The sequence below is a fragment of the Siphateles boraxobius genome, unplaced genomic scaffold, assembly GCF_051911475.1.
Source record: "Siphateles boraxobius isolate OS27281-9 unplaced genomic scaffold, OSU_SipBor_1 61, whole genome shotgun sequence".
NCBI classification, from domain to species: domain Eukaryota; kingdom Metazoa; phylum Chordata; class Actinopteri; order Cypriniformes; family Leuciscidae; genus Siphateles; species Siphateles boraxobius.
Window position 1 is genome coordinate 5251841 of NW_027509188.1, and position 24525 is coordinate 5276365.

The 24525-nt window shown below is 41.0% G+C and overlaps 1 protein-coding gene and 1 long non-coding RNA gene across 2 annotated transcripts; both read left to right on the plus strand.

Moving 5' to 3' along the window:
- The first annotated feature begins 482 nt into the window (after positions 1-482).
- Positions 483-14005, plus strand: LOC143718618 (uncharacterized). Its single transcript, XM_077209640.1, has 8 exons — positions 483-717; positions 8944-9146; positions 9305-9401; positions 10221-10356; positions 10893-11198; positions 11867-12026; positions 13301-13454; positions 13906-14005. The coding sequence occupies exons 2-8, from the start codon at positions 8948-8950 to the stop codon at positions 13940-13942; spliced, it is 1089 nt and encodes a 362-aa protein (XP_077065755.1). The 5' UTR covers positions 483-717; positions 8944-8947; the 3' UTR covers positions 13943-14005.
- An 8130-nt stretch (positions 14006-22135) lies between these two features.
- Positions 22136-23536, plus strand: LOC143718651 (uncharacterized). The gene is made up of 3 exons (XR_013196468.1): positions 22136-22394; positions 22758-22808; positions 23458-23536. It is a non-coding gene; the product is annotated as an uncharacterized LOC143718651 (long non-coding RNA).
- The last annotated feature ends 989 nt before the right edge of the window (positions 23537-24525 follow it).

Sequence of the window (24525 nt, forward strand, 5' to 3'; positions counted from 1 at the left end):
TACCTCATTTTGCTGCACTGTGAGGAATAATAGCCTACTATCGTAATAATCCTGGAACATTACCTCAGAAGTGCTGGTAGTTTCATTTCGAGGAGCACGGATTCAGCTGATGTAGTAACCCAGCCAACATGTCCATGTGGGCCCCACATGGGTTTTCTCTGGGTTATATGGGTGTCATGTGGGCATGGGCTCAGAGTGGGCACTTTGATGGGGTTATTATGGGCCCCAGTTTGGTTTAGGTTGTGGGCTCCAGCTAGGCTGCCCATTATTGTTTATTTGCGGGTCTTGTTTGGGCCCCAATTGGGCTATATTAGACTAAATTTTTATTACTAAATTTTGTTTATATTTGTTTAAAAAGTACCTGCCATAATTGTGTATTGAAAATGAAAAACATTTTAAAATATTTGACTGACTAAGTTTGTATTTTATTTGAGATAATACAAAATGCACATCATGTTTGTCAAATAATATTATTTTGTGTAAATTTCATGTCCTTATAAAACACTTATTTTGTAATGTATATGTGCAGAAAATGTGCAAACTATATTTTCTAAAAGAGTATAAGCACTTGCATACTGTCCCCTCCCCCACAAGCTATAATGATTGCCTCCTCCCGCCGGCGCCTTCATTCAAACAAAAAAAAAACAACGGTCTCCTTCTCTCCTGACAAGTTTCTAGACCATCACCGTCAAATATCTCCTGTTTAACACTACCAAGGTAAGATATGTATACGTTTTATTTTGTATTAACTTAGTTTTACTTAAGATTTTATTAAACTAGATATTTCAAAATCATAGAGCTAACATTTAAGGTTAGCCAGCCTCACATTAGCCAGTTTGAACCGTGCCCGAGTGCGTTTGACCACCAAAGCGCGGTTCGTTTGACTAGTGTGAGTCCTCCGAACCGTGCCCAGGCGCGGCTCGATTAGCCGGCCCTGGCCCGCTTGGAAGAGGTGGGCCAGAGCACGGTTCAGTTGGACTCGGGCGCGGTTTACATGCAGTGTGAGCGTTAACAGTGCTGGAGCACGGAACAGGACGCGTGATGTACGGGAACTGTAGTCCGTAATCAAAGCTGCAAAGTCCTTGCTGCATTTCAGCTGGTACCTTGCAAACCTCCTCATACGAGCAGCACGATTACGTGAAAATTTTCGCGCCACTAAGGCGACACATCTGTTTAACAAAAGGCTGTGAGAGGGCTGTGGACCACCGTGGACCAAACGACACAAAATTAACCACAAAGAAAACAGAGCGATGGACTCCATTGTGTTCAAAGAGCGCCGCTCTTCTTGTTTATCCCGAAACCGTCGCACCATAATGACTAAGCGTGCTCCAGCACGAATGCTGAAACCCTATGTGAGTGCAGGCCAGAGGGGGAGTGGGGAGGGGGGACAATCGTAATCGGGCCCGGTTCATGGCAACCGTGCCTTGTGTGAGTACACCCTAAGTAAGGCCTTTCCGTGCTTCACAGCCGGTGTAAACTCGGCTTAAAGTCCCATAAAATAATGCATACTACCCGTACACTCAGTTTAAGTATTCATTAAAGTTTTATTTGAGGGACAGATCGAAATTGTTCGTCGTAGTTCAAGAAACATTAATCATTTGTGCCCAACTGCCCATTCATGAACGACTCGTTTTTTGAATCGGTTCTTTTTAGTGAACCTGTTGAATAAAATGACAAAACTGTCAGAATGACTCATTTGAAGTCAATCAGTTGACTCGCTGATTAAGTGATCCGGTCAAGCAGTTCCTAATGTGATGTCTCCACATACAGAATGGATTGATAGATGTATGTTATATTAATTATGTTATCTCAATTAATCAGTAGCCTATGTCGCTATTGATAGTTTAAAAATTATCCTAAACTAATGTCATAGTTCTGCCTTTAGGTTAATCAGGTAAAAAGAGATGAGAAGTAATTTATTGTAATCTTTTCATTTGTGTACATTATTAACAATGGTCATGCATGAAGAAACATTATGCTGATGTCCATTTGCACTAATCACAGGACTTTTTAATCATTTGTTAATTATTTTAAATTTGCTTTTTAATCTTCTGCTGTTAAATTTCAGATTCCTTTTGTTTTTGTTTTTTTGAGAAAATGGAGAATGACTGCTCGCAGCGGACAAAAAGGCGAAGAATACAGTCTAAAGTGGCAGAGCACATAGAGCTAGTCAAAGATTATGCTTCGTCTTGTACTAACAGAGCTGTGTCTCCTACACTAATAGATGAGTTAGACAGTGAAACATACTATGATTCTTTTGAGACCCTTGATGGGCTTTTGCATCCTTCTGACAGAAGCTCTAACGTTACTGCCCCGGCTTCACTTGAGGACACTGATAATTCATTTGATTACAGTGATGATGATGATGATGACGATAATAGCCCCTCGGTTCAGATTTGTACTGAAAATAACAACATGGATCGTATTGAGTGCCCGTCTCTGAATAATGACAGCGATGACAAAGAAACCAGTGACTCTGACCCTTCTGATGATATTAAAGGTTTTGCAGAATGGGCAACACGGTTTAATATTTCTCACTCTGCATTGTCAGCTTTGCAGAAAATACTGAGGAGCAAAGGTCTAAACATTCCAATGGATCCAAGGACTTTGCTTTCCACAGATCACGAATGTCAAGTGAAATACATTGCAGGTGGATGCTACTACCATTTTGGAGTTGCAAATGCATTAATGGCAGAGTTGAATTCAACATGTGACTTAAATGAACTGATTGATTCCCTTACACTTCATGTAAATATAGATGGGTTGCCCCTGTTTAGAAGTTCTGCAGTGAACCTGTGGCCCATTCTTGGTCGGATTAAAGAACTTAAGAATTCTAGTGTATTTTTAATTGGATTGTATTCAGGTTCTGGCAAACCGTCTTCAGTGCATGACTATCTAAAGGAATTTGTTGATGATTTGAAAGTTGTCATTCAAGAAGGATTACATTTTAATGGCAAACATTACAAAATTGCACCACCTGAGGCTTTTATCTGTGATGCACAGGCAAGGGCTTTCAATTCAATTCAATTCAATTCAATTCAAATTTATTTGTATAGCGCTTTTCACAATACACATTGTCTCAAAGCAGCTTTACAGAAATTGCATTTCGGAAATGTACATAGAAAAATACAGTTAGTTAATCAAGTATTAATTTATGGCATAACATATCGCCGGCTTTGAGTCGTCTCTTCACAGGCGTCGAGTCGTCTCTTCACAGGCGTTGGGGCATCTGAAGTCTCCGTGAGAGGCTGGATACAAACTGGAGCTGACGAACGCTATTTACCTCGGGACTAGCGTCCCGAGATAACAGCAGAAAGGCAGATGGGAAATAATTAGCATAGCTGATGTTCATAATGTTAATGCATTCGAACTGATTCAGCAGTAGTATCAAAGGTTAAGCATTAAGTGAATGCTTGGTTAAAGAGATGCGTCTTTAATCTAGTTTTAAACTGGGACAGCGAGTCTGAGGCTCGTACAATATCAGGAAGGCTATTCCAGAGTTTAGGAGCTAAATGCGAGAACGCCCTCCCTCCTTTAGTGGACTTAGATATCCTAGGAATGACCAGAAGCCTCGAATTTAGTGATCTTAAAGAGCGCGATGGATTGTATGGCGATAGAAGGTCTGTTAAATACACAGGAGCTAAACCATTTAGGGCTTTATAGGTCAGTAGGAATACTTTGTAATTGATACGTAACTTAATAGGTAACCAGTGTAGAGATGATAAAATAGGTGTTATATGATCATATTTTCTTGATCTAGTAAGAACTCTAGCAGCTGCATTTTGCACTAACTGTAGCTTGTTAATTGAGGATGTAGGACAGCCAGCTAATAAAGCATTACAGTAATCTAGTCTCGAGGTCATGAAAGTATGAACTAACTTTTCTGCATCAGAAACAGATAGCATGTTGCGTAGCTTAGCAATGTTTCTAAGGTGGAAAAAGGCTGTTCTTGTAATATATGAAATATGATTTTCGAAAGTCAAGTTGCGGTCTAGTATAACACCCAGGTCTTTTACTGTAGTGGACAAAGTAACAGGACATCCTTCTAAATTAAAGTTGTATTGTAAGGGATTTTGTGGGTAGTTTTTTGGACCAATAAGTAGTACCTCCGTTTTATCTGAATTTAATAGCAGGAAATTACACGTCATCCAGCATTTTATATCATTTAGACACTCTGTCAATTTAGATAAGTTAGTGTTTTCATCTGGTCGTGATGAGATATATAATTGAGTGTCATCAGCATAACAGTGGAAATTAATTCCATGTTTTCTTATAATATTACCAAGTGGCAGCATATATATTGAGAATAGCAGAGGGCCTAACACCGATCCTTGCGGCACTCCATAGTCTACTGACGTTATCTTTGATTTTTCCCCATTTAGACAGACAAAATGGTAACGGTCTGATAAGTAAGATCTAAACCAGCTTAATGCCTGTCCCTGAACACCAGTGTAGTTTTGTAGTCGATCCAGGAGTATTTTATGATCGATAGTGTCGAACGCAGCGCTTAGATCGAGTAGAACTAGTATTGAGATACAGCCTTGGTCAGAAGCTAAAAGTAAATCATTTGTAATTTTAACTAGCGCAGTTTCTGTGCTATGATGCGGTCTGAATCCCGACTGGAATTTTTCATAGATATCATTTTCTTGTAAGAAAGAGCACAATTGAGCGGACACAATTTTTTCTAGTATTTTAGACATAAATGGAAGATTTGAGATGGGTCTGTAATTTGCTAAGTTATTTGGATCTAATTGCGGTTTCTTAATGAGAGGTTTTATTACTGCCAGCTTGAATATTTTTGGAACATGACCTAAAAATAAAGACGAGTTAATAATATTAAGAAGAGGCTCTTCGACTACAGGTAACACTTCTTTCAGTAGTTTAGTGGGTATTGGATCTAATAAACATGTTGTTGGTTTCGATGCAATGATAAGTTTATTTAGCTCTTCCTGTCCTATAGTTGTAAATCGGTGTAGTTGTTCTAGAGGGGCCATAATTGAGGCTGAATCATAAGACATCATAGAGGATTGTATATTTACAATTGTGTTTCGGATGCTTTCTATTTTCTCATTGAAGTAATTCATAAAATCATTACTACTATATTGTAATGGAATATTTTGCTCTGGTGATGTTTGTTTATTTGTTAGTCTAGCCACGGTGTTGAATAAAAACCTTGGATTATTTTGGTTATTTTCTATTAGTTTGCGGAGATGCTCAGCCCTTGCTGCTTTTAGAGCCTTTTTATAACGTGACATACTGTCTTTCCACGCGATTCTAAAGACCTCTAAATTAGTTTGTTTCCATTTACGCTCTAAGTTACGAGTTTCTCTCTTGATTGCATGCGTAGCACTGTTGTACCATGGTGCTTTAGTTTTCTCTCTTACCTTTTTTAATCTAATTGGTGCAACAATATCTAGTGTACTAGAGAACATGGTGCTCAAACTGCTAGTCATTTCCTCTAGTTCATCTGTTTGTTTGGGTGCACTGCGCAGCTGAGATAGATCAGGTAAGCTATTTGAGAATCTATCTATAGTGGTTGGAAGGATTGTTCTGCCTGGTCGATAACGTTGCGCAACGTGACAAATTTCAGCAGTACGTATTATACAAGTTACCATGTAATGATCAGTGAGATCATCACTTTGCGGTATAATATTTATATCAGTTGGATTGGTTCCATATGATATAATTAAATCTAGTGTATGATTTAGACGATGAGTGGGACCGCTGACGTTTTGCGTGACCCCAAAGGAGTTTAATAAATCTGTAAACGCAGTCCCTAACGCATCATTTGTATTATCTACGTGTATGTTAAAGTCTCCAACAATTATTGCTTTATCGACATTGACCAATAGATCTGAGAGAAAGTATGCAAACTCTTTTAGGAAGTCAGTATAGGGCCCTGGAGGTCTATATAGGGTAGCCAAGGCTAGAGATAATATGGATTTGTTTCTTGCATCTAAGAGCGTAACATTTAGCACAAGTACTTCAAACGAATTAAACCTGTGACCTGTTTTCTGAGTAACATTAAGAATATCTCTATAGATTGTTGCAACCCCGCCGCCACGACCGATCAGACGGGGCTCATGCTTATAACAGTATCCTGGTGGAGTGGACTCATTTAGACCGAAATAATCATTTGGTTTAAGCCAGGTTTCAGTAAGGCAAAGTACATCGAAACTATTATCTGTGACCATTTCATTTACAATAACCGCCTTAGGTGTGAGCGATCTAATGTTTAGAAGACCTAGCTTTAGAAATTGTTTTTGTTCACTGATATTTAGATTTTCTGGTTTAATTACAATAAGATTTTTGCTAGATCCTACACTAGATTTATTGTTTGGCCTCACTAAGCGAGGAATAGACACAGTTTCTATATAATGTTCTACACTACTTATATCAATTAAGTTGGGACAGCAAAGACTGTGATTTGGACTTTGACTTACTAGTCATATGGTGTGTAACGTCTTGGAGATGTTGTCGGACAGAACAGCCGCTCCGATTCTGCTGGGGTGCAGGCCATCAGCACGGTAGAGCCTAGGTCGCTCCCAGAACAGATTCCAATTATTTACAAAGAGCAGTTTCTGTTCATTACACCATGACATTAACCATTCATTTAGAGCAAATAATCTACTGAACCTTTCTTGTCCTAGTCGGTACGTGGGAAGCGGTCCAGACACGATGATAGTTGCTTCAGGCGATGTGCTGCGAACCGTCTCGATCAGGCTTCTGTAGTCCTTCTTCAGAACCTCCGTCTGCCGCAGCCTGATGTCGTTCGTCCCGGCGTGTAGGACCACAGCTCCGACGCGCTCGTCACCGTTCAGGATCTCGGGAATCTGTGCGGCGACATCAAGAACACGAGCACCAGGAAAACAGTGAGTGCGCACCTTACGCTTACCTGAGGTAGCACGGACATGACGGACCATGGAAGTGCCGATGATCACGGCGGCGTCACGTTCCGGCTCGCGAAGAGGGGAGAAGCGGTTCCGGGTGGAGATCTCGAAGACCGGGAGGGGGGGGGAAGTCCTTGGTCTGGTCCTGGCTCGTGTCTTCCGCTGTGGGATCACCCAGGGTCCGTGGTGTTGCCTCGGTGCCGGAGTGAATGAAGGCAGAGATGATCGCGTCCTCCTGGGCAGAGAAACGCACGGAGTAGACGAAGTCGGAGTCAAAAAGTTACTAACCACTGACTTGTGAGCATCGGCGCGTGATGTTTCGAGCGTTGATCGCCGATCTCGCAGCTCGGCTTGCTTCACCAGCAGAACGCGGATCTGTTTCTCCACCGACTCCAGCTCCAATCGTACCGAAACCAGCTCGAATGTGTCCTCACCTGCACTCAGAGGTAACGTTAGACACACATCCGATATGTTCGCCATTATAACAGATGAACAGTAAATTAGTAGTGATACTACCAATATCACTACTAATTTAGGACTGAAATGATGGATATAACACGTATCCTTTCAGTCAAACGGGTGTAAAATGAGAGGGTCGATAGGCGCGAGGCCACGCGTGAAATGCTAGCGGGCTAAAGGCTAGTAGCCGAGATTCGGAAAGTTGGATCTAAGTAGCGATATCAAAGCAATCCGATTGTTTTTTATAAGGAATAGTGTCGAGGATAAGTTCACATGATATAAAAATAGAAAGTGCTTGTTTATAAATGAGTGGTAAAGAAGAAAATCAGCGATTAATGAATCAATTCGACGGAGCTCCAAACACTTGAGCTTTCCTCAAGTGTGTTAAAGGTCACTCAGGGTACAACGCCTGTGAACGTTGTAAACAGACAGGTGTGTATATGAAAGGTAGAATGACATATCCAGACAGGACTGCAGAGCTTAGAAGTGACTATGAGTTTGAAGAAATGATTGATGAAGATCACCACACTGGAGTCTCTCCACTAAAAGGTTTAGGTGTTGGTCTAGTTACAAGCTTTGTGTTAGACTACATGCATCTTGTGTGTTTAGGTGTTGTATGAAAGCTTATTTATTTGTGGATTAAGGGCCCTTTAAAGTGTAGAGTCTCAGCAAATATTCTTTCTGTAATTTCACAACACATGACCTCAGTTAGGCTGCACATACCAAAGACCTTCTCCAGAAAACCCAGATCTTTGTTTGAAGTGGCCATGTGGAAAGCCACAGAATTCAGATTATTTCTACTATATACTGGACCAGTTGTGTTGCGTAATAATTTACCACAGAATTTATACCAACATTTCATGCTCCTCTATGTAGCAATGAGAATTCTCAGTCCGGAATTATGTTCAGAATTTTCTGAATATGCAAATCAGTTACTTCAAGATTTTGTTGACATTTTTCTAAAATATATGGTCCTGAGTTTATTGTGTATAATGTACATAACTTAATTCATCTAGCGGAGGATGCAAGGAAACATGGACCTCTTGATCCAATTTCGTGTTTTCCATTTGAGAACTTTTTAGGTAAAGTTAAAAAGATGGTACGGAGGCCACAGCATCCGGTGCAGCAAGTTTTAAAACGTGTACATGAAAAACAAAAAGTGAAGGCAAATATAAAAGTAGATAGTTTACTAAGTCAACATAAAAAACTCCATCTCTCTGGACCATTACCTCAAGGATTTGAAGCGTGCAAGCAGTTCAAGCAGTACTATGGAGAAATGTTTTTTATTTCATGTGGAATAGGTGACAATTGTTTTGTTTTAAATGGACAAGTTTGCCTTGTAAGCAATATATTGTACAGTTTGTCTGGGGACACATATGTAGTGTGTGATTCTTTTTCAAATGTGGACATTTTTATGATTACCCTATTGACTCTTCAGCTCTGGGAATCAAACTTGTACATGGATTACGTGGAAACTGCAAGTTTTTCCTGTAGCTGAGTGCACAAAAAAATGTTTCCTTTTACCATATAATGGAGCATTTGTAGCCTTGCCTCTGCTACATGACTGCTAATATTGTGGATTAAATTTGTTTAGTAAAATGCTGCCCTTTGTGGTTGTGGAATTTCTGGATTCACGGACTGTGGCTATTATACCAAGAAACTGGTTTACCGGGCCAGAGGAAGAGGAGTGTTACTGGCCACCTTCCTCCACTGTCAATGTTGACCAATATGTTCGAGAGGGAAAAGAACCACAAGAAGATTGGGCGAAATTCCAAGTGCAAGTTTTGGGAAAAGCTGGTAAGTGGTAATGTTATAATTTTAGATTATTCATTTTTATTAAATAGAAGCAAAGAGTTTGTAATACCCATGTTATAGTAACTTAAAATGTGTGTGGAAAATGTTTACGTGAATGGAAAAGCTTAAATGTTCAGTTAATCTTTTTCACATTTCCTTAGTTGACTACACAGCTGCCAGAGCAAAGCTGCGTAAAGCTGAAGTGACTTCAGATCTTCAGACGGATCCAGAACCAGAAAGAGCCAAGCGTAAAAGAAAGTAAGATTAATTATGTTATATAATCATGATTATTCAGATGTGTTGCTTTACACTAGGAATACAGATACTGAATGATTATGCACACTTAAATGGAATTTTCACCCCAAAGCTATGGGTGTGTCTCAAGCAGTATGTAGTTTGGTAGTCAGGGCACTGATCAAAGAGTCTGCCTTTTTAGAGGCCATCGGTAACACTTTACAATACGGATGCACTAATATGCATTAATTCATGCTTAACTACTGCACAGATAATCATGTTTAATAGTGATGATTGACTATTAATAGACATGTGCATCAACAAATAATGTCATAACATAATGATAAATTTGCAAATCATTTAGCTAATTATTAATTACAGCAGACAACTGGAAGTTTAATTGCTTTGACCCATTGTGGTAATTAACGCATTAATTTACACTATTAGTTAATAAAATGTGTTATTAAGGAATTAATACATTATGACACATTTAATTATTAACAATTAAAATATTACCTAATCTATTAATCATATAGAATTTTTATTAGCTGCTGATGCAGTAATTAATTAATGGTTTCGTTCTTCATGAGTCACACACTAACACATGATTATCTGTGCATGAAAGCATGAACTAATGCATTTTAGTGCACCTGTATTGTAAAGTGTTACCAGGCCATTTTAATTGTCAATAATCAAAATCCTTCTAATGCACTGAAATGACCGGTCCCGAAATTCACTTCAAAACCAGGTTCTTGTATAAAAATTGCTCTTTTGATATTATGTCTACCCTTATGCTGCTTAGTCCATATGTAGTGACGGTAAAACATTTTCCCTGTGTTTTAGACTCAAATTTATTGATCCCGACTCAGACAGTGAAGAATGTCCAGAAATGGCTGCTCCACCACCCCCAAGAAGGCTTCTAATAAAAGGACTTGGGAATCAGCGAACCGCTACACCACCTCCACCTCATCTTTTAAAAGTCAAGTCACCTTCATTCATATAGTGCTTTTACAAAACAGATAGTTTAAAAGCAGCTTTACAGTGATAATAGGAAATTAATAGAACTGAGACTGTTTTGGCTGTACAGTAGTTCTAGAAGAAAAAGTTATTGTTCAGCTAAATTAAGTTTTTGATTGATTAATTTCCATTTTAAAAATGATTAACTTAGGAGCTTACACAACACCGTTTTCAACTGAACCCCTGGTACCCCGATAAATAAACTTTTAATTCGTCCTTGCCGTTTATTTACATGATAATGATGAATAGGTTACAAAGTGCAAGTTTTTAAAAACAATAGTTATAATCTCTGTGTAATCTTCAAAACGTTAATAGCTTAGGGTCTAACATGCATGTTGTTGATTTAGATGATTTAACAAGTTTTGACAATTCTTCCTCTCCTATAGCAGTGAATGAATGGAATTTTTCCTCAGGGAGACTACAATGCATGCGATGCTGTAGTAGATGGATGCGTAATTATAATTTTCTCTCTTGTCTTATTTTCTTTCTCTCTTACAGGAAGCACAAACGCCAGGTCGCAGCACCCCAGCACAGACAGGTTCTTCTAGTACTCCCTGCAGACCACTTCAGCCCAGTGGAATCGCAGTGAGGGATGGAATGTTTGTTCGTGTACTGACAATACTGGAAGAAATTAAAGATTGCCAAAAGGTACAGGGTAGCATGATACGGTGTCTTCTGCAGCAGAGAGAACAAAACTGTGTGGTTCCTGTCTTGCCTGAGGGAGTCCCCTTTCCATTGAAGAGTTTTACTGAAGTGGATGATCTGGAGTTGAAGCTCTGTGAGTCTGACTTCCAGAAAAATTTGGTAAGTGTTCCTAGGGTTGTGCAATATAACTAAATTAAATCGTTAACAATTAAAATGCCTCCATGATCTCTCTACAGAAAGTGTTGTGTTGTGATGCAGTGCACATTCTATCAGTTGTAGTTTTATACTAGTCTAGATGGTCTCCCACGGACTAATCACTCCTGAGTTTTTTCAGAGTGGTCTTAGAGCAGTGTAAAACCAACTAAATCGCGTCAGCATCATGGTCCTTAGTACCGTCGGGTCCTAACAATAGGCAAGTGACTTACTGCCTGACTAAATAACAACAGGGAATTATTACACGTATGCAAAGAACTATATGAATATATTAATGACTGTAAACATATTAATAACTGGCCCTCATTTTAGTATAATTATAACAAGCTCACTCTTCACTTGTTCCAATTAAATGGGGAATTTTTTTAGCTGAACTCCTCTGTAAATTGCAAAATAGTCTTAACCACCATTTTAAAAAAAAATTGTGGATCGTGATCCTGCCTGAAAAAAAAATCGTGATACATTTTTGCCCACGAAACCAAAGACTTGTAGATGCAGATGGTGGTTCTGTGTACACACTAGGTTAAGTTAACCCACTCTGTTTCCCTTAATGAACTGTTATCACTACATTTGTAATTTTGTTTCTTCTATATTTCTTTTCATCTCCACTTCAGGTCTCAGTCCTTGGGGACATCGGAGGGAGGAGCCTTGATGAGTGTGTCTGTAGAACTATGGCATTTTTGATGACAAATGACCTTGCCCGTCAATTGAACCTCACAGGGCGCCATGGAAAACGCTCATTCAGGAGCCTACGTCTGTTTGATACTTTGCATGGTATATGCATTTCAACATCCTTCATTTACATTGATTAGTAAAAACACAAACGGTTTGGGGTCATTTTGTGTCGAATAAACCAGAAGTTCAATGTTGATTTTGATCATTTTGTTTTCTGGTGGTAAAAATGATTACTTAAAGGGAACCCGGAAGATTTGTATGGCTTTTTAGATTACATCTGCGAATGTAAATTAGATATACAAAAACACTTTAGGGGCCCTATCTTGCACCCAGCGCAACTGACTTTGTACACCGACTCCTGTATCATTCCTATTTTGCTTTTCCCTCCACAGACGCATGATGTTAAATTAGGGAATGAACTTGCGCTCCCGGGGGTGGTTCAGCAAAAAAAGGAGGCGTGTTCTGGTGCAAACGTTCCCAGATGCTATTTTGCAGTTTCAGAAAACAATTTGTGTTATTCATATGCTATTTTAAGGGTGCATGCTTGGCCATAATGTAGTGTGTGCACAACGCACATATACTTAGCTTCTCTCATCTACACAGATGGAGCAGTTTCTATTTTTGCAAATCATACATTATTACAAGATAAAATATTAAAACACGAGGGAAATCATTGTTGTGTCCCTGACGATGTGAAAAAATAGGTGTTAATCTAGCTTACACATTTACCCAAATTATTATACGCCTGTTTAACCGAAGCTTATTTGGGTGGGTTTCTCCATCCCCATACAATGTCACTTCTCTGTGTTTTACAGCCCTGACGAGAACGTCGGTCTCCTCGGCTGTGAACCGCTCCTGGCGTGCGCCTGGCATATCCGCCGTTATAATAGAAATAACGGAACAAGTGCTCCTGCTCTTAAAAGATTTGGGGTTGGGGAACACTGCTTTAAATGAAATGTGAGATGTCACTCTGATTGGTTTATTTCACGTTACGCCCATGAGTAATATAGCTACTTCAGACCAACCCCTTTTAGATTTGCGCCAGGCACAAGAGTCATTTATTCCGCCGGTATAATAGCAACAGCGCCCGAGATCCGCCCACAAAGTTACTTGCGTTTCACGCTTGATACATACGTTTCAGATCGTTAAAATGGGGCCCTAGACTTCAGGTTTATTTTTATAAAAAAAGTTTTTTGATGTTTGAATGCACAATATAAAACACATGTTTATGTAAATCAATAAAAACTGAGTTTTATCTATCTTGAACTTTTCATATATTAGCTGTATTGCTCTCAATATAGTGGTGTATAGCTGCAGTAGCACCCTTTAATTTATTTCATTTTTATTCATTAATTCATTATTTTGGTTCACAGGTAGCCTGAAACAGAACACTATCTTGAGAACTGTCAGCAAGAAAGAGGTGGAGACAGCCCTCGGTAAATGGTTCACAAATGCTAGGGATAGAGATGGCAACCGTGCCTTGAGAGCCCAGCCAAACCTTGTGCGGAGAGCAGCACAGTCAGAGGTGTAAGTTACATAATTTATAACAAATAAAGGGAAAGCTAAATTGTTTGTTTTCCATTCAATTAGTAGTAATTTCTAACATCTGTTAAGTTAACCAATCAGAATCAAATATTCAACAGCACTGATTTCTAGGGGTCAAACTGCAAAGGAAGACCCTTATTGTATTTGTTAGGGTCCAATCATTGAGGGTGCATGGGCACCTATTAATTTTGGTAATGATCTTATTGTTATTAATGATCTTTATTATATTCCAGTTTTCTTATTAGGGGTTCAAGCACCAAAATCTAGAATATGTATTTGCTCAGATTATTTTGGGGGGTATGAGCGTGAAGCATGATTATAATTTAGATTATACTCATGCATTTCTTTAATAAATGTTCATGTAAAACTGATTTTTTTAGTTCTGCTAGGATTTTTAAAGTATGTATTTGTCTTTTCTTTCTTTACTCTTTAGGTTTGAAGCTGAGGATTCTGTACAGGCACAGGACTGATAACTTTTATTTGAGGTTTTATCTTGAAGACATTAACTTCAATAAAAGAAACCTTGATTTACACATTCTGAATTGAAGTCATTTTTTCCCCTGCAATTCAAATATTTTGTAATTTCTTAGATATTAAAATGTTAAAGTAACACAAATGTATGCATTTTTGGGTTGGGCAGGTACTGGATAACAAAACAGTAACAAAGTTGGAGTGATTTGAAAGTTAATTTTGTGGTATAGCACATTTACTTGAACCACGGGAATCACGTTTACTTAATAAATGGGGCCCACTGTGGTCCAGTAAGATCACCCATAAGGGCCCTATAAGGGTGATGTATGGGATCCACTTTCGGCACATTCATTTTATATAATGTGGGACCCAAGTGGGCCCATTAAATGAACTCCTACATGGGCCCAACTTGGAGCCCACTGTGTACCCATCATTAACCCATATGGGCTAACACATATGGGGCCCATGTGGAGCCGATGGACAAATTTATCTGGGCCCCATTTGGGTGGCCCATCCAGGGCCCAAGTTACAGCCCATCAAAAGCCCACATGGGGCCCACATGGACATGTTGGCTGGGAAGTTATTTATTCTTAAGTGCTTTGTTCTAATCGCGATATTGAATAGTGTCTGTAAACCGCAAAAAGACTGTTTAAATATGAATTGCGTGTCTGTGTGTGAATGATGAATCATGAATGGCAGAAGCGCGCGCGCGCTGTTGTTTACTACAGTTATACAGCGCGTGTCTGTGTCATTCATTCACTCTTGCACCTACATTAGTAAACATGTTATTTTTACATGAACACACATCCAAACTATATTGCTATAGCCTACTGAGATGAGTAAAAATAGACTGAAATATGTTGAAATAAAATGTCTGTATAAGCAACAAACTGCAAATTAATATTTATATGCTAATATATCATTAACATAATATGTTATAGACTAAATACGAATGTTTAGACAAGATTTCGTTGATTAGTTTTGGATAGATTATAAAGTTTTTAGGCTACTGTAAAAAAAGACTACTGCCACATTAAATATTAATTTAAAAATGCACAATTTCTGCTCATATGTTAAATATATAGTATGGGATGTTTTGTCAAAAATAAAGTAGGTATATTGTATTATCAACCAAGATGTTGTTATAGAGTTTGTTCCAATATTCAAACTAATAAATCCTTACCTTTGAAATATGTATGAAAAAATGTATACTTTTTACAAAGAAAGAATACACTTGAAATATTGTTAAAATTGTAATTGGTGTTGTAATTGTAACCTATTTGTAATTGGTTAAAATTTTACTATATATATATATATATATATTGTGGCGGACTACTGTCATCCCGACATCAGTCGCCGCTGGCAACACACACAGAGCACCTGGCCAGCAATCAACACACACACCTGACAGCTATCTCTCTTCATCCCGACATCAGTCGCCGCTGGCAACACATACACAGCAGCTGGCCATCAATCAACACACACACCTGACGGCCATCGACCAATTCATCATTGGGGCTATATAAACACCAGTGAAGAAAGGCCAAGTGGGTTGTGTGATCTCCCAGACACTCACTAACGTCTGTTTATCCCTTTGTTTCTTACAGAAAGTGACTAATGAGAAGGAACCTGGAAGCCTTGACAAACTCTCTGCCATACAAGCCTACTCTCTGCTGTCTGGCTGAAGTTTGCCGTCTTCAATCCACTTTCTCCAGCACTCTCACCACAGGAGCACAAGAGCACCGATACTCCTACAGCCCTCACTATTGCACAACAAATAAAACACACCCTCTGGGTTTAACCACTTACGTGTTTTATTCTCCTTTTTCCCCAAGCGCCCGCTACACTGGTGGAGAATGCAGGCAGGAGATCAACGACACGAAGCCCCCCCAGAGGCAGCTTCCCTCCCCAGCACGGAAGACGTCATCCGCCACCTTGCTGAGGTCTCTGTGCGGCAGCAACAGCTGTCAGAACAGTTGGTTGCTGGCCAAAACCAGGTGGCTGGGGAGCTTTTGCGCCTACGAACAGAGACTGCCCGGCTTACACCACTGGAGCCAAGAGTTTCTGCACTGCAAATTCCCCCTGAAAATGACAGACCAGGATGATGTGGAAGCCTTTCTTCACACTTTTGAGGTTGTTGCGGATCGAGAAGAATGGAACCAGCGTGAGTGGGCACGTTTGCTGGCCCCATTGTTGACTGGTGAACCTCAGCGTGTGTATTATTCCCTCCCGCTTGAGGTCCTTGCCCGGCTAGGACTGTCTCCGGTGTGCGCAGCCCAGAAAGTGCATGAGTGGAACTTCGAACCCAGGGTCCCTGTACGTGTCCAGGCCGCCCAGCTTGCCCGACTGGTCAAACTTTGGCTTTTGCCGGGCCAAGCCTCTGCTGAGGAAGTGGTAGAGCCACTGTGGACCGGCTGTTACGTGCTTTGCCTCGCCCTCATCGCCGCACCGTCGGTCTCACCAACCCACGGACCCTGAATGATTTAGTGGAGGCCGCAGAGCTGTCAGAGGCGGCCCTCGCCAGAGACTCCGGGGAGAGAGTGGTTCCGTTTATCCGAAAGGGCACTGGCGAGCGTCGTGTTGTGGGTGGCAGTCCCAAGCCGGTGAGCCTAACGACTCCCCGGGGGAGTATGCCTGATGAACCGATGCCCACGGACCCAGGTCCACCAGTGGGAAAAGCCTGGATGGCGGGCTGCATTGTTCACCACAATGTCCCAGACGGTGCCCCCAAGCGAGAAGTTCAAATCAACGGACGCCGTGTTTGGGCCGTTCTTGACACAGGAAGCAGCGTGAGCTTGATCCAGCCTCAGCTCCTCGGACCAGAAAGGCCAGGCCGAGCACTTCTTCCCATTACCTGTGTCCATGGGGATACTAAGTATGTCCCTGCCTGCACTGTCTCTGTTTCAGCTGCCCCAGGTACCTGGTCGATTGAGGTGGGTGTCATCAGGCATCTTCCTGTTCCTCTGCTGTTGGGGAGAGACTGGCCGGGGCTTGACCAGTTACTAAGACGACCAGAGAAGCCTGTTCGCCGGAAAGGACCCCCAGGGCCCAGGAAGCCACGCGGTCACCAGGCTTACCTAGCCTCGGAAAGTGAGAGAGCGGGTGAGTCAACTAATAACCACCTGGATGTCTTTTCTGATCTATTCCAGCAGGTTGCAACGGGGGGCTCCCTGGCCAGAGAGCAGATGCTGAAGAGGGTGGTTTCTGAGGATGGGCGTGACTGGGACCGGATGCTGCCTTATGTGCTTTTTGGAATAAGGGAAGTCCCCCAGGCTTCCACTGGTTTCACCCCCTTTGAACTACTCTTTGGACGCCAGCCCAGGGGACTACTCGATGTCGCCAAAGAAGCCTGGGAGCAACAGCCCTCTCCCCATCGCTCCGTCATTGAGCATGTCCGTAACATGAGGGAGAGAATTGACAAGGTAATGCCTCTGGTAAAGGAACATCTGCTCGAGTCCCGGCGTGTCCAACAACGCCTGTATGACCGGCCTGCGCAACCCCGTGAGTTTCAACCTGGGGACAAGGTCCTTGTCTTGATTCCTGACACTACCTGCAAGTTCCTTGCCTCCTGGAAAGGTCCCTACACGGTCATAGAGCAGATCGGCCCTGTGAACTACCGTCTCCGCCAACATGGGAGACGAAGGCCAGAGCAGATCTATCATGTTAACCTCTTAAAAAAGTGGGTCACAGCCCCCACTGCCATGGCCCTGTTAGCAGAGAAGGACGAACACGTCGTGGAGCTCGGGAACCAGCTTTCGGCCAATCAGCGAAAGGAGCTTGAGTCCCTGGTTCACAGCTTCAAAGATGTCTTCTCGAATCTTCCAGGTCACACCACAGTGGTCTCCCATGAGATTCGGACCCCACCTGGTGTCATTGTCCGACAGCGGCCCTATAGGGTTCCGGCTGCCCGTCGACAAGCCATTGAGGACGAGGTCCAGAAGATGCTCCAGCTGGGGGTCATAGAACCTTCAAACAGCCCCTGGTCTAGCCCGATTGTGTTAGTCCCGAAACCTGATGGCACCTTCCGCTTCTGTAATGATTACAGGAAGCTGAATGACGTCTCCTTGTTCGACAGCTACCCCATGCCCCGAGTGGACGAACTGATTGAGCGACTAGGGAGGGCCCGATACATCTCCAACCTGGATCTCACAAAGGGATATTGGCAGGTACCCCTAAGCTCAGATTCCAAGCAGAAGACTGCTTTTAACACCTCCTCAGGGCACTGGCAATATCGGATCCTTCCTTTCGGCCTGCACGGGGCTCCCGCTACGTTCCAGAGATTGATGGATGTGTTTCTAAGGCCCCACAAACAATACGCTGCCGCCTATTTGGATGATGTGGTCATCTACTCGGAGAGCTGGGAGGACCATCTCACTCGGCTGAGGGAGGTGCTATCGGCACTGCGTCAAGCTGGACTCACCGCCAACCCCCGGAAATGTCACTTGGGCCTCTCTGAAGCACGTTACCTGGGGTACCGAATTGGCCGGGGCCTCATCCTACCACAGGAAGACAAGGTAAAGGCAATCCATGAATGCTCCCGGCCCATGTCCGAGAAACAGGTACGTGCATTTCTGGGGTTGGCAGGGTACTATCGCTGTTTCATACCGGGTTTTTCCTCTTTGGCCTCTCCGCTCACAGACCTAACAAAGAAAGGCCAACCCGACAAGGTGCAGTGGAGTCCCGCAGCAGAGGAGGCATTTCAAAACCTAAAAGCCGCTTTGTCTTCCTCTCCAGTGCTGCACACCCCAGACTTCTCTCATCCCTTCACTCTCCAAACCGATGCCTCTGATACTGGGCTAGGAGCAGTCTTATCCCAGACTATCAATGGAGAAGAACACCCTGTGACATACATCAGTCGAAAGCTCACCCCTCCAGAGACCCGGTATGCTGCCGTCGAAAAAGAAGCACTGGCTATAAAGTGGGCTGTGCTGGAGCTACGCTACTACCTCCTAGGGCGCTCTTTTACCCTAGTGACCGACCATGCACCGCTCCAATGGATGTCCAAAGCAAAGGATACCAACGCAAGGGTTACCAGGTGGTTCCTAGCACTCCAGGACTTCCACTTTAAGGTAAAACACCGGGCCGGAATATCTCACGGGAATGCTGATGGTCTGTCCAGGATGTTCTCGGGCTGGTCAGGTCTGTCAAGGGTCGTTCCCACCCCCCCTCCACTAACTTGTGCCCTTACTTACAGGAAGTCCGGCTCCACACAAAAGGGGGGGGGAATGTGGCGGACTACTGTCATCCCGACATCAGTCGCCGCTGGCAACACACACAGAGCAGCTGGCCAGCAATCAACACACACACCTGACAGCTATCTCTCTTCATCCCGACATCAGTCGCCGCTGGCAACACATACACAGCAGCTGGCCATCAATCAACACACACACCTGACGGCCATCGACCAATTCATCATTGGGGCTATATAAACACCAGTGAAGAAAGGCCAAGTGGGTTGTGTGATCTCCCAGACACTCACTAACGTCTGTTTATCCCTTTGTTTCTTACAGAAAGTGACTAATGAGAAGGAACCTGGAAGCCTTGACAAACTCTCTGCCATACAAGCCTACTCTCTGCTGTCTGGCTGAAGTTTGCCGTCTTCAATCCACTTTCTCCAGCACTCTCACCACAGGAGCACAAGAGCACCGATACTCCTACAGCCCTCACTATTGCACAACAAATAAAACACACCCTCTGGGTTTAACCACTTACGTGTTTTATTCTCCTTTTTCCCCAAGCGCCCGCTACAATATATATATATATATATATATATATATAATTTATTTTGTGTCCTTGCATTCTTTGGTACCCAGTGACACACCATGTGTGAAAGGCTCATTAATATGCGCTCATTATGCGGTACCTCAGCAAACATGCCAGTGCGGGCCCACTGTGGGGAAGTGTCGGTTTTCTGTGGGACAGTGTGGGCAAAGGCAAATCCCTTTGGGGCCTCATGTGGGCTTTCTGTGGGCAAGCCCACAGTGGGCTTGCCCAAATAAAACCCACACGGGCCCCCAGTGGGTTGGCCCATGCGGGGCCCATAGCAGTTTTGCCCATTTGGGCCCCCATTAGGATTTACTGTGGGCAACCCACTGTGGGTTTTCCCAAATAAAACCCACACAGGCCCCCAGTGGGTTAGCCCATGCGGGGCCCATTGCTGTTTTTCACTGTGGGGCCACCATGAGGGTTTACTGTGGGCAACCCTCCATTACAGTACATCATTGTTTTAAGATTAGAAGCTCAGGGTTAATCAACCTATTTTAACAATCCCGTTAAATGTCATAAATGCTATTTCATTCAACAGTCATCCCATACTTGCACACAGACAGTCAACAAGATAGCAAGACAAGTACTGTCTTTACCTGTTTGCTTGTAGCAGCTGTTCCCAGACAGACTGATAAAGTCAGACAGACCAGTACATTACAGTATAGTTTAAACACCATTAGACTATTAGACCTCAATAAATCACAACACTTATATATTAATACATTCATAAATAACATAAAAACATTATAGCAATGCAGGTTGCATCTTTATAAATACATTCATAGAACCATAAAACTGACTAATTAATACTTATAAATCAGTGTATAATGGATTATGAGCATGCGCATTGAAAGAGCAAATGAGTGACTTATAAGGAATTATAAAAATTAATATAAATTTAACTTTATCTTATAATGCAGGTCTCAGTGAGTCTTTATAAATATACTTATAGAATAGTAATATTGCTCCTAAAAAAGAATGTGGGGAGCTATAATTCATCATAAAAATGGTCTGCATAGAAAGTGTAACCATATTTATTAAATAAAATTACCTTATTTGTCACAATAAAACAATCCAAATTGGTTGACTGATTTGTTTTGGTATTCATCAGTGATGTATTTATTATTATAGAATTATATTTTTTTATACTAATAAATACATCGCTGATTAATTATATATTATATAATATTATATTTTGAAACTGCAAAAGAAAAAAGAAAAATTATGAGTAATACAGTAGATGGCGTCATCACGTGATTAATTCTAACCAATGAGACTCCTGGAAGTTTCCATCGCTAAGGTGCTGTCTTTCTGGATTTGACTGGTACAGCCCAGCTTTGCACCAAACAGTTAAGCTTTTTAAATTTCCATAGTAATTTGAGTTTTCTATTAAAATTAGTCAAAGGAGTCAAAATGGTAATGAATTAATTAATTGGTATTAAATTACACTTATTTTATTGTTATCTGATTATAGCTAACGTTACTCTGCTGCTGTTTAAATGAAACGGTTTTAACGGTCTAGCGTTACTAGCTGCTCAGACAGTCCGTTTTTTGGTGATCTCCGAGGTAATATATACTTTAAAACTAAATGAATTCAAGTTTGTGTAAGTTTACTGTAAGTTACATACCTTTTGGTGCTATTATAATTTGGTTTATTATTGTTTTACCGTTTACGCGATGAACTAGGGCCGAGCTAAACACAATGGCCCGGCTGAATCAGTGATGTCTTTGTTTTAAAGTTTTAAATAGCGATGTAAACGAGTATTTATGTAGTGTAAACACAATACATAAGCTACACACTCTAACTACATCTCGTTAAATATGATTATGACGTTCATAATTGATAGACACCTGTAAACACTGCGCATTGACAGACAGCAAATCATATAGGCTATTTACATAACGTCATAACTGTCATGTTAACGTGAGCTAAAAATAACATATTTTACAATTCTAACTTTAATTGATAACTGAAATGAAATCAACCATCTGTAATATTTAATTAACTTAATTATGAATAAATATAATGTAAGTAAAACATTTAGGCCATGAAATAATATTCATTCATTTAATAACATTAAATATGAATGTAATAATTTATTTTGAATGTAGAAATTTCATTAGAACGTTTATCCATACAGATACTGTAAATATTTCACTGAAATATTAATATTTGTTTCTTTTTCTCCCTTTTCCTTGTGTGTAATCAGATAATCAGTACTGCTCTGTGTAAGTATTCTGTTGGAATTACTGTCTGACACATTCTCAGTTTGTAGATTTGTCATAGACATTTACAAAAACTTTCTTTGCACCATATATATAACTGTATTTTCATAAACATTTTGCTTATGTTATCTGTTAATATTTTGGGTATCAATTTTTTTAAATGAGATGTTCCTCACCCACTGAAAAAATACTGTATTTGTCAGTACAGTGGTGTCATATGTAGCATACATTCTTAGATGTTATTGTACATATTCATGAATAAAAGTTTAAACTGGGTTTATAACATTAAAATGTTGTTTGTCCTCTCTCTTTTCAGTATTCATTGCCATCTAATCCTGATTGCAGAATTGAGCTCCAACCCCAGTTAAGCAGATTTGAACCAGTTGATCGAGGTCTTCAGGATCAACAGAAAGTACAGACAGCTAAACTCCTCCATGACCAGGACTGGACACCAGTGCTGTAAGTGATCCATCTAGTCATGTTCAGAACATATTGCAGGGGATCTCAGCTCTGGCCCTTGAGGACCACTGTCCTGCAGACTTTAGCACCAAACCCTGGTCCAAGTCCAACACACCTGAACAAGCTAGCCTAATCAAGCTCGTTTGGTTAAAAGAGCAAGTGAGATTGATCAGGTGTGGACATAAACTGCAAGACAGTGCACTTCGAGGACCAGAGTTGAGAACTCCTGACATATTAATTAGTCAATAATCACTGATGAAAAAAATAATAATTTTTATTTGTATAGATTTATGTAATATGTAATATTACTAATATTCAGTTGTCTTCTCTCTTTTTTCCTTAATTGTGTTGTGTGTCAAACAGCTAAATAAACCCAACAGAGAGCCACTCGGGCACAGGTCACTCTTTTTCTGTGTAAGTACATTTTTGACTGTCAGACACATTCTCTGTAGTTTCTTTTATAAAAATAACATATTCATGCTGCAAGTTAAAGCCATCAATGATTTCTTGATAAAGACATTAAAGGGATTGTTCTTCATGTTGTTCCAAACATGTATTATTTACTTTTTTCTGTGGAATGCCAAAGAATAATTTTAAATAATGTTTAATCTGTTTTGTCCATACAATGAAAATCCCACTGACTTTTTATCGAGTCATTTTTCAAAATATCAGAAGAATCTTCTACAGAAGAAATAATGCAGGTTTGGAATGACATGAGTGTGAGTACAAATTGACAAAATTATATATTGTGTTGATAATTTTTGTAAATTGTTCTCATGCGCTCATTTCATCATGTCCTCAATTGGTTCACTCTCTGTATGTTTCTCTCTCAACAACACCACCTACATTTGTTTTTAATATTAATAAAAAAACTATAACTATTTTTCTGGAACTCAAATTATCCTCCAGTCAAAGTGCAGAAGATTATTTGTTTTCTGAGGTGGAAACGGCCTAACCCTTGGGAAAACACAAGTGTATAAATTACACTTGGAACAACCCCGTTTTTTTAATACATTTTTTTATGTTAACATTTCAATTGTTGTTGTTTTTTTTCTCACTTTAGATGCTGACACAGCTGAAGCAGCATCCAAAGGGGTTGATGCTGATCCTAATGCAAGAGACTGGGATGGTGGAAGGAGCAAAGCATCCGAGGGGATTGATTTATTTTATTAGAGGATTCATAATCTACCTTAATTTGTTGTGATGTGGTTTTATATGATTTTTTTGTTTTGACTGTTTTTTTTTTTACTCAAAATCTTTTTCAAATAAATGCTGCTCTTTTGAAAGTTCTGTTCAAACATTCCTTATTTTTTTTCACGATTTACATGCTGACGACTGGATGCTAGCTACTGAAAATTCAGTTTTAACATCCCAGGAATAATTACTTTGTAAAATTACTTTGTTCAAAAGTAGGGCTATTTAAAAAATCTTACTGACCCCAAAGTTTTGAACGGAAATGTATTTTATATATTTTTTACATGACTGTGAATAAATTAAATTATTTGAAAGATATGACTTGTAATGTACTACTTCGACTTTCAACAAGTGCAATTATTTTGCATGTATTGTGGCAAATGCAAAGTAGAACCAAACTAATCTTGTTTCTTAAGGCCACAGGTATATTACAACACATCATTGTATTGTCCGCAGTATGCCCACACTTTTCCCAGTGCACCCACAGTATGCCCACACTTAACGCAATGTACCCACAGTATACCCACACTTTGCCCACCGCATGGGGATCCACCTCGGCCCCATAGTGTGGGGCCCACATGTGCCCCGCATTTCACACCGGTATCTGGGCCCACAGTGGGCTGCCCACAATGACCCCACACGGGCCCCTAAGGGGTTTGCTGTGGGCCCACAACTGGCCCCAATGGGGGCCCACTCTACTTGGTGTGGGCCAGCCCACAGTAAGCCCACACTTTGGTCTGTCCCACTGGGGTCCCACCTTGGCCCCATAGTGTGGGGCCCACATGTGCCCCGCATTTCACGCCGGTATCTGGACCCACAGTGGGCTGCCCACAAGGGGCCCATTCAGGCCCCAAAGGAGCATGTTTGCTGGGACATTAAGCGGTCATTGTCTTCTCAGGTGTGAACACGCCTCCACGCATATTGCCTTTCCAAACAA

Excerpts from the sequence above, each read along its gene's own strand:
- LOC143718618 (XM_077209640.1), top strand. The coding sequence starts at position 8,948 with ATGCTGCCCTTTGTGGTTGTGGAATTTCTGGATTCACGGACTGTGGCT. Across the intron at positions 12,027-13,300 it reads TCTGTTTGATACTTTGCATG|GTAGCCTGAAACAGAACACT; the intron begins GTATATGCATTT and ends TTTGGTTCACAG. Across the intron at positions 13,455-13,905 it reads AGAGCAGCACAGTCAGAGGT|GTTTGAAGCTGAGGATTCTG; the intron begins GTAAGTTACATA and ends TTTACTCTTTAG.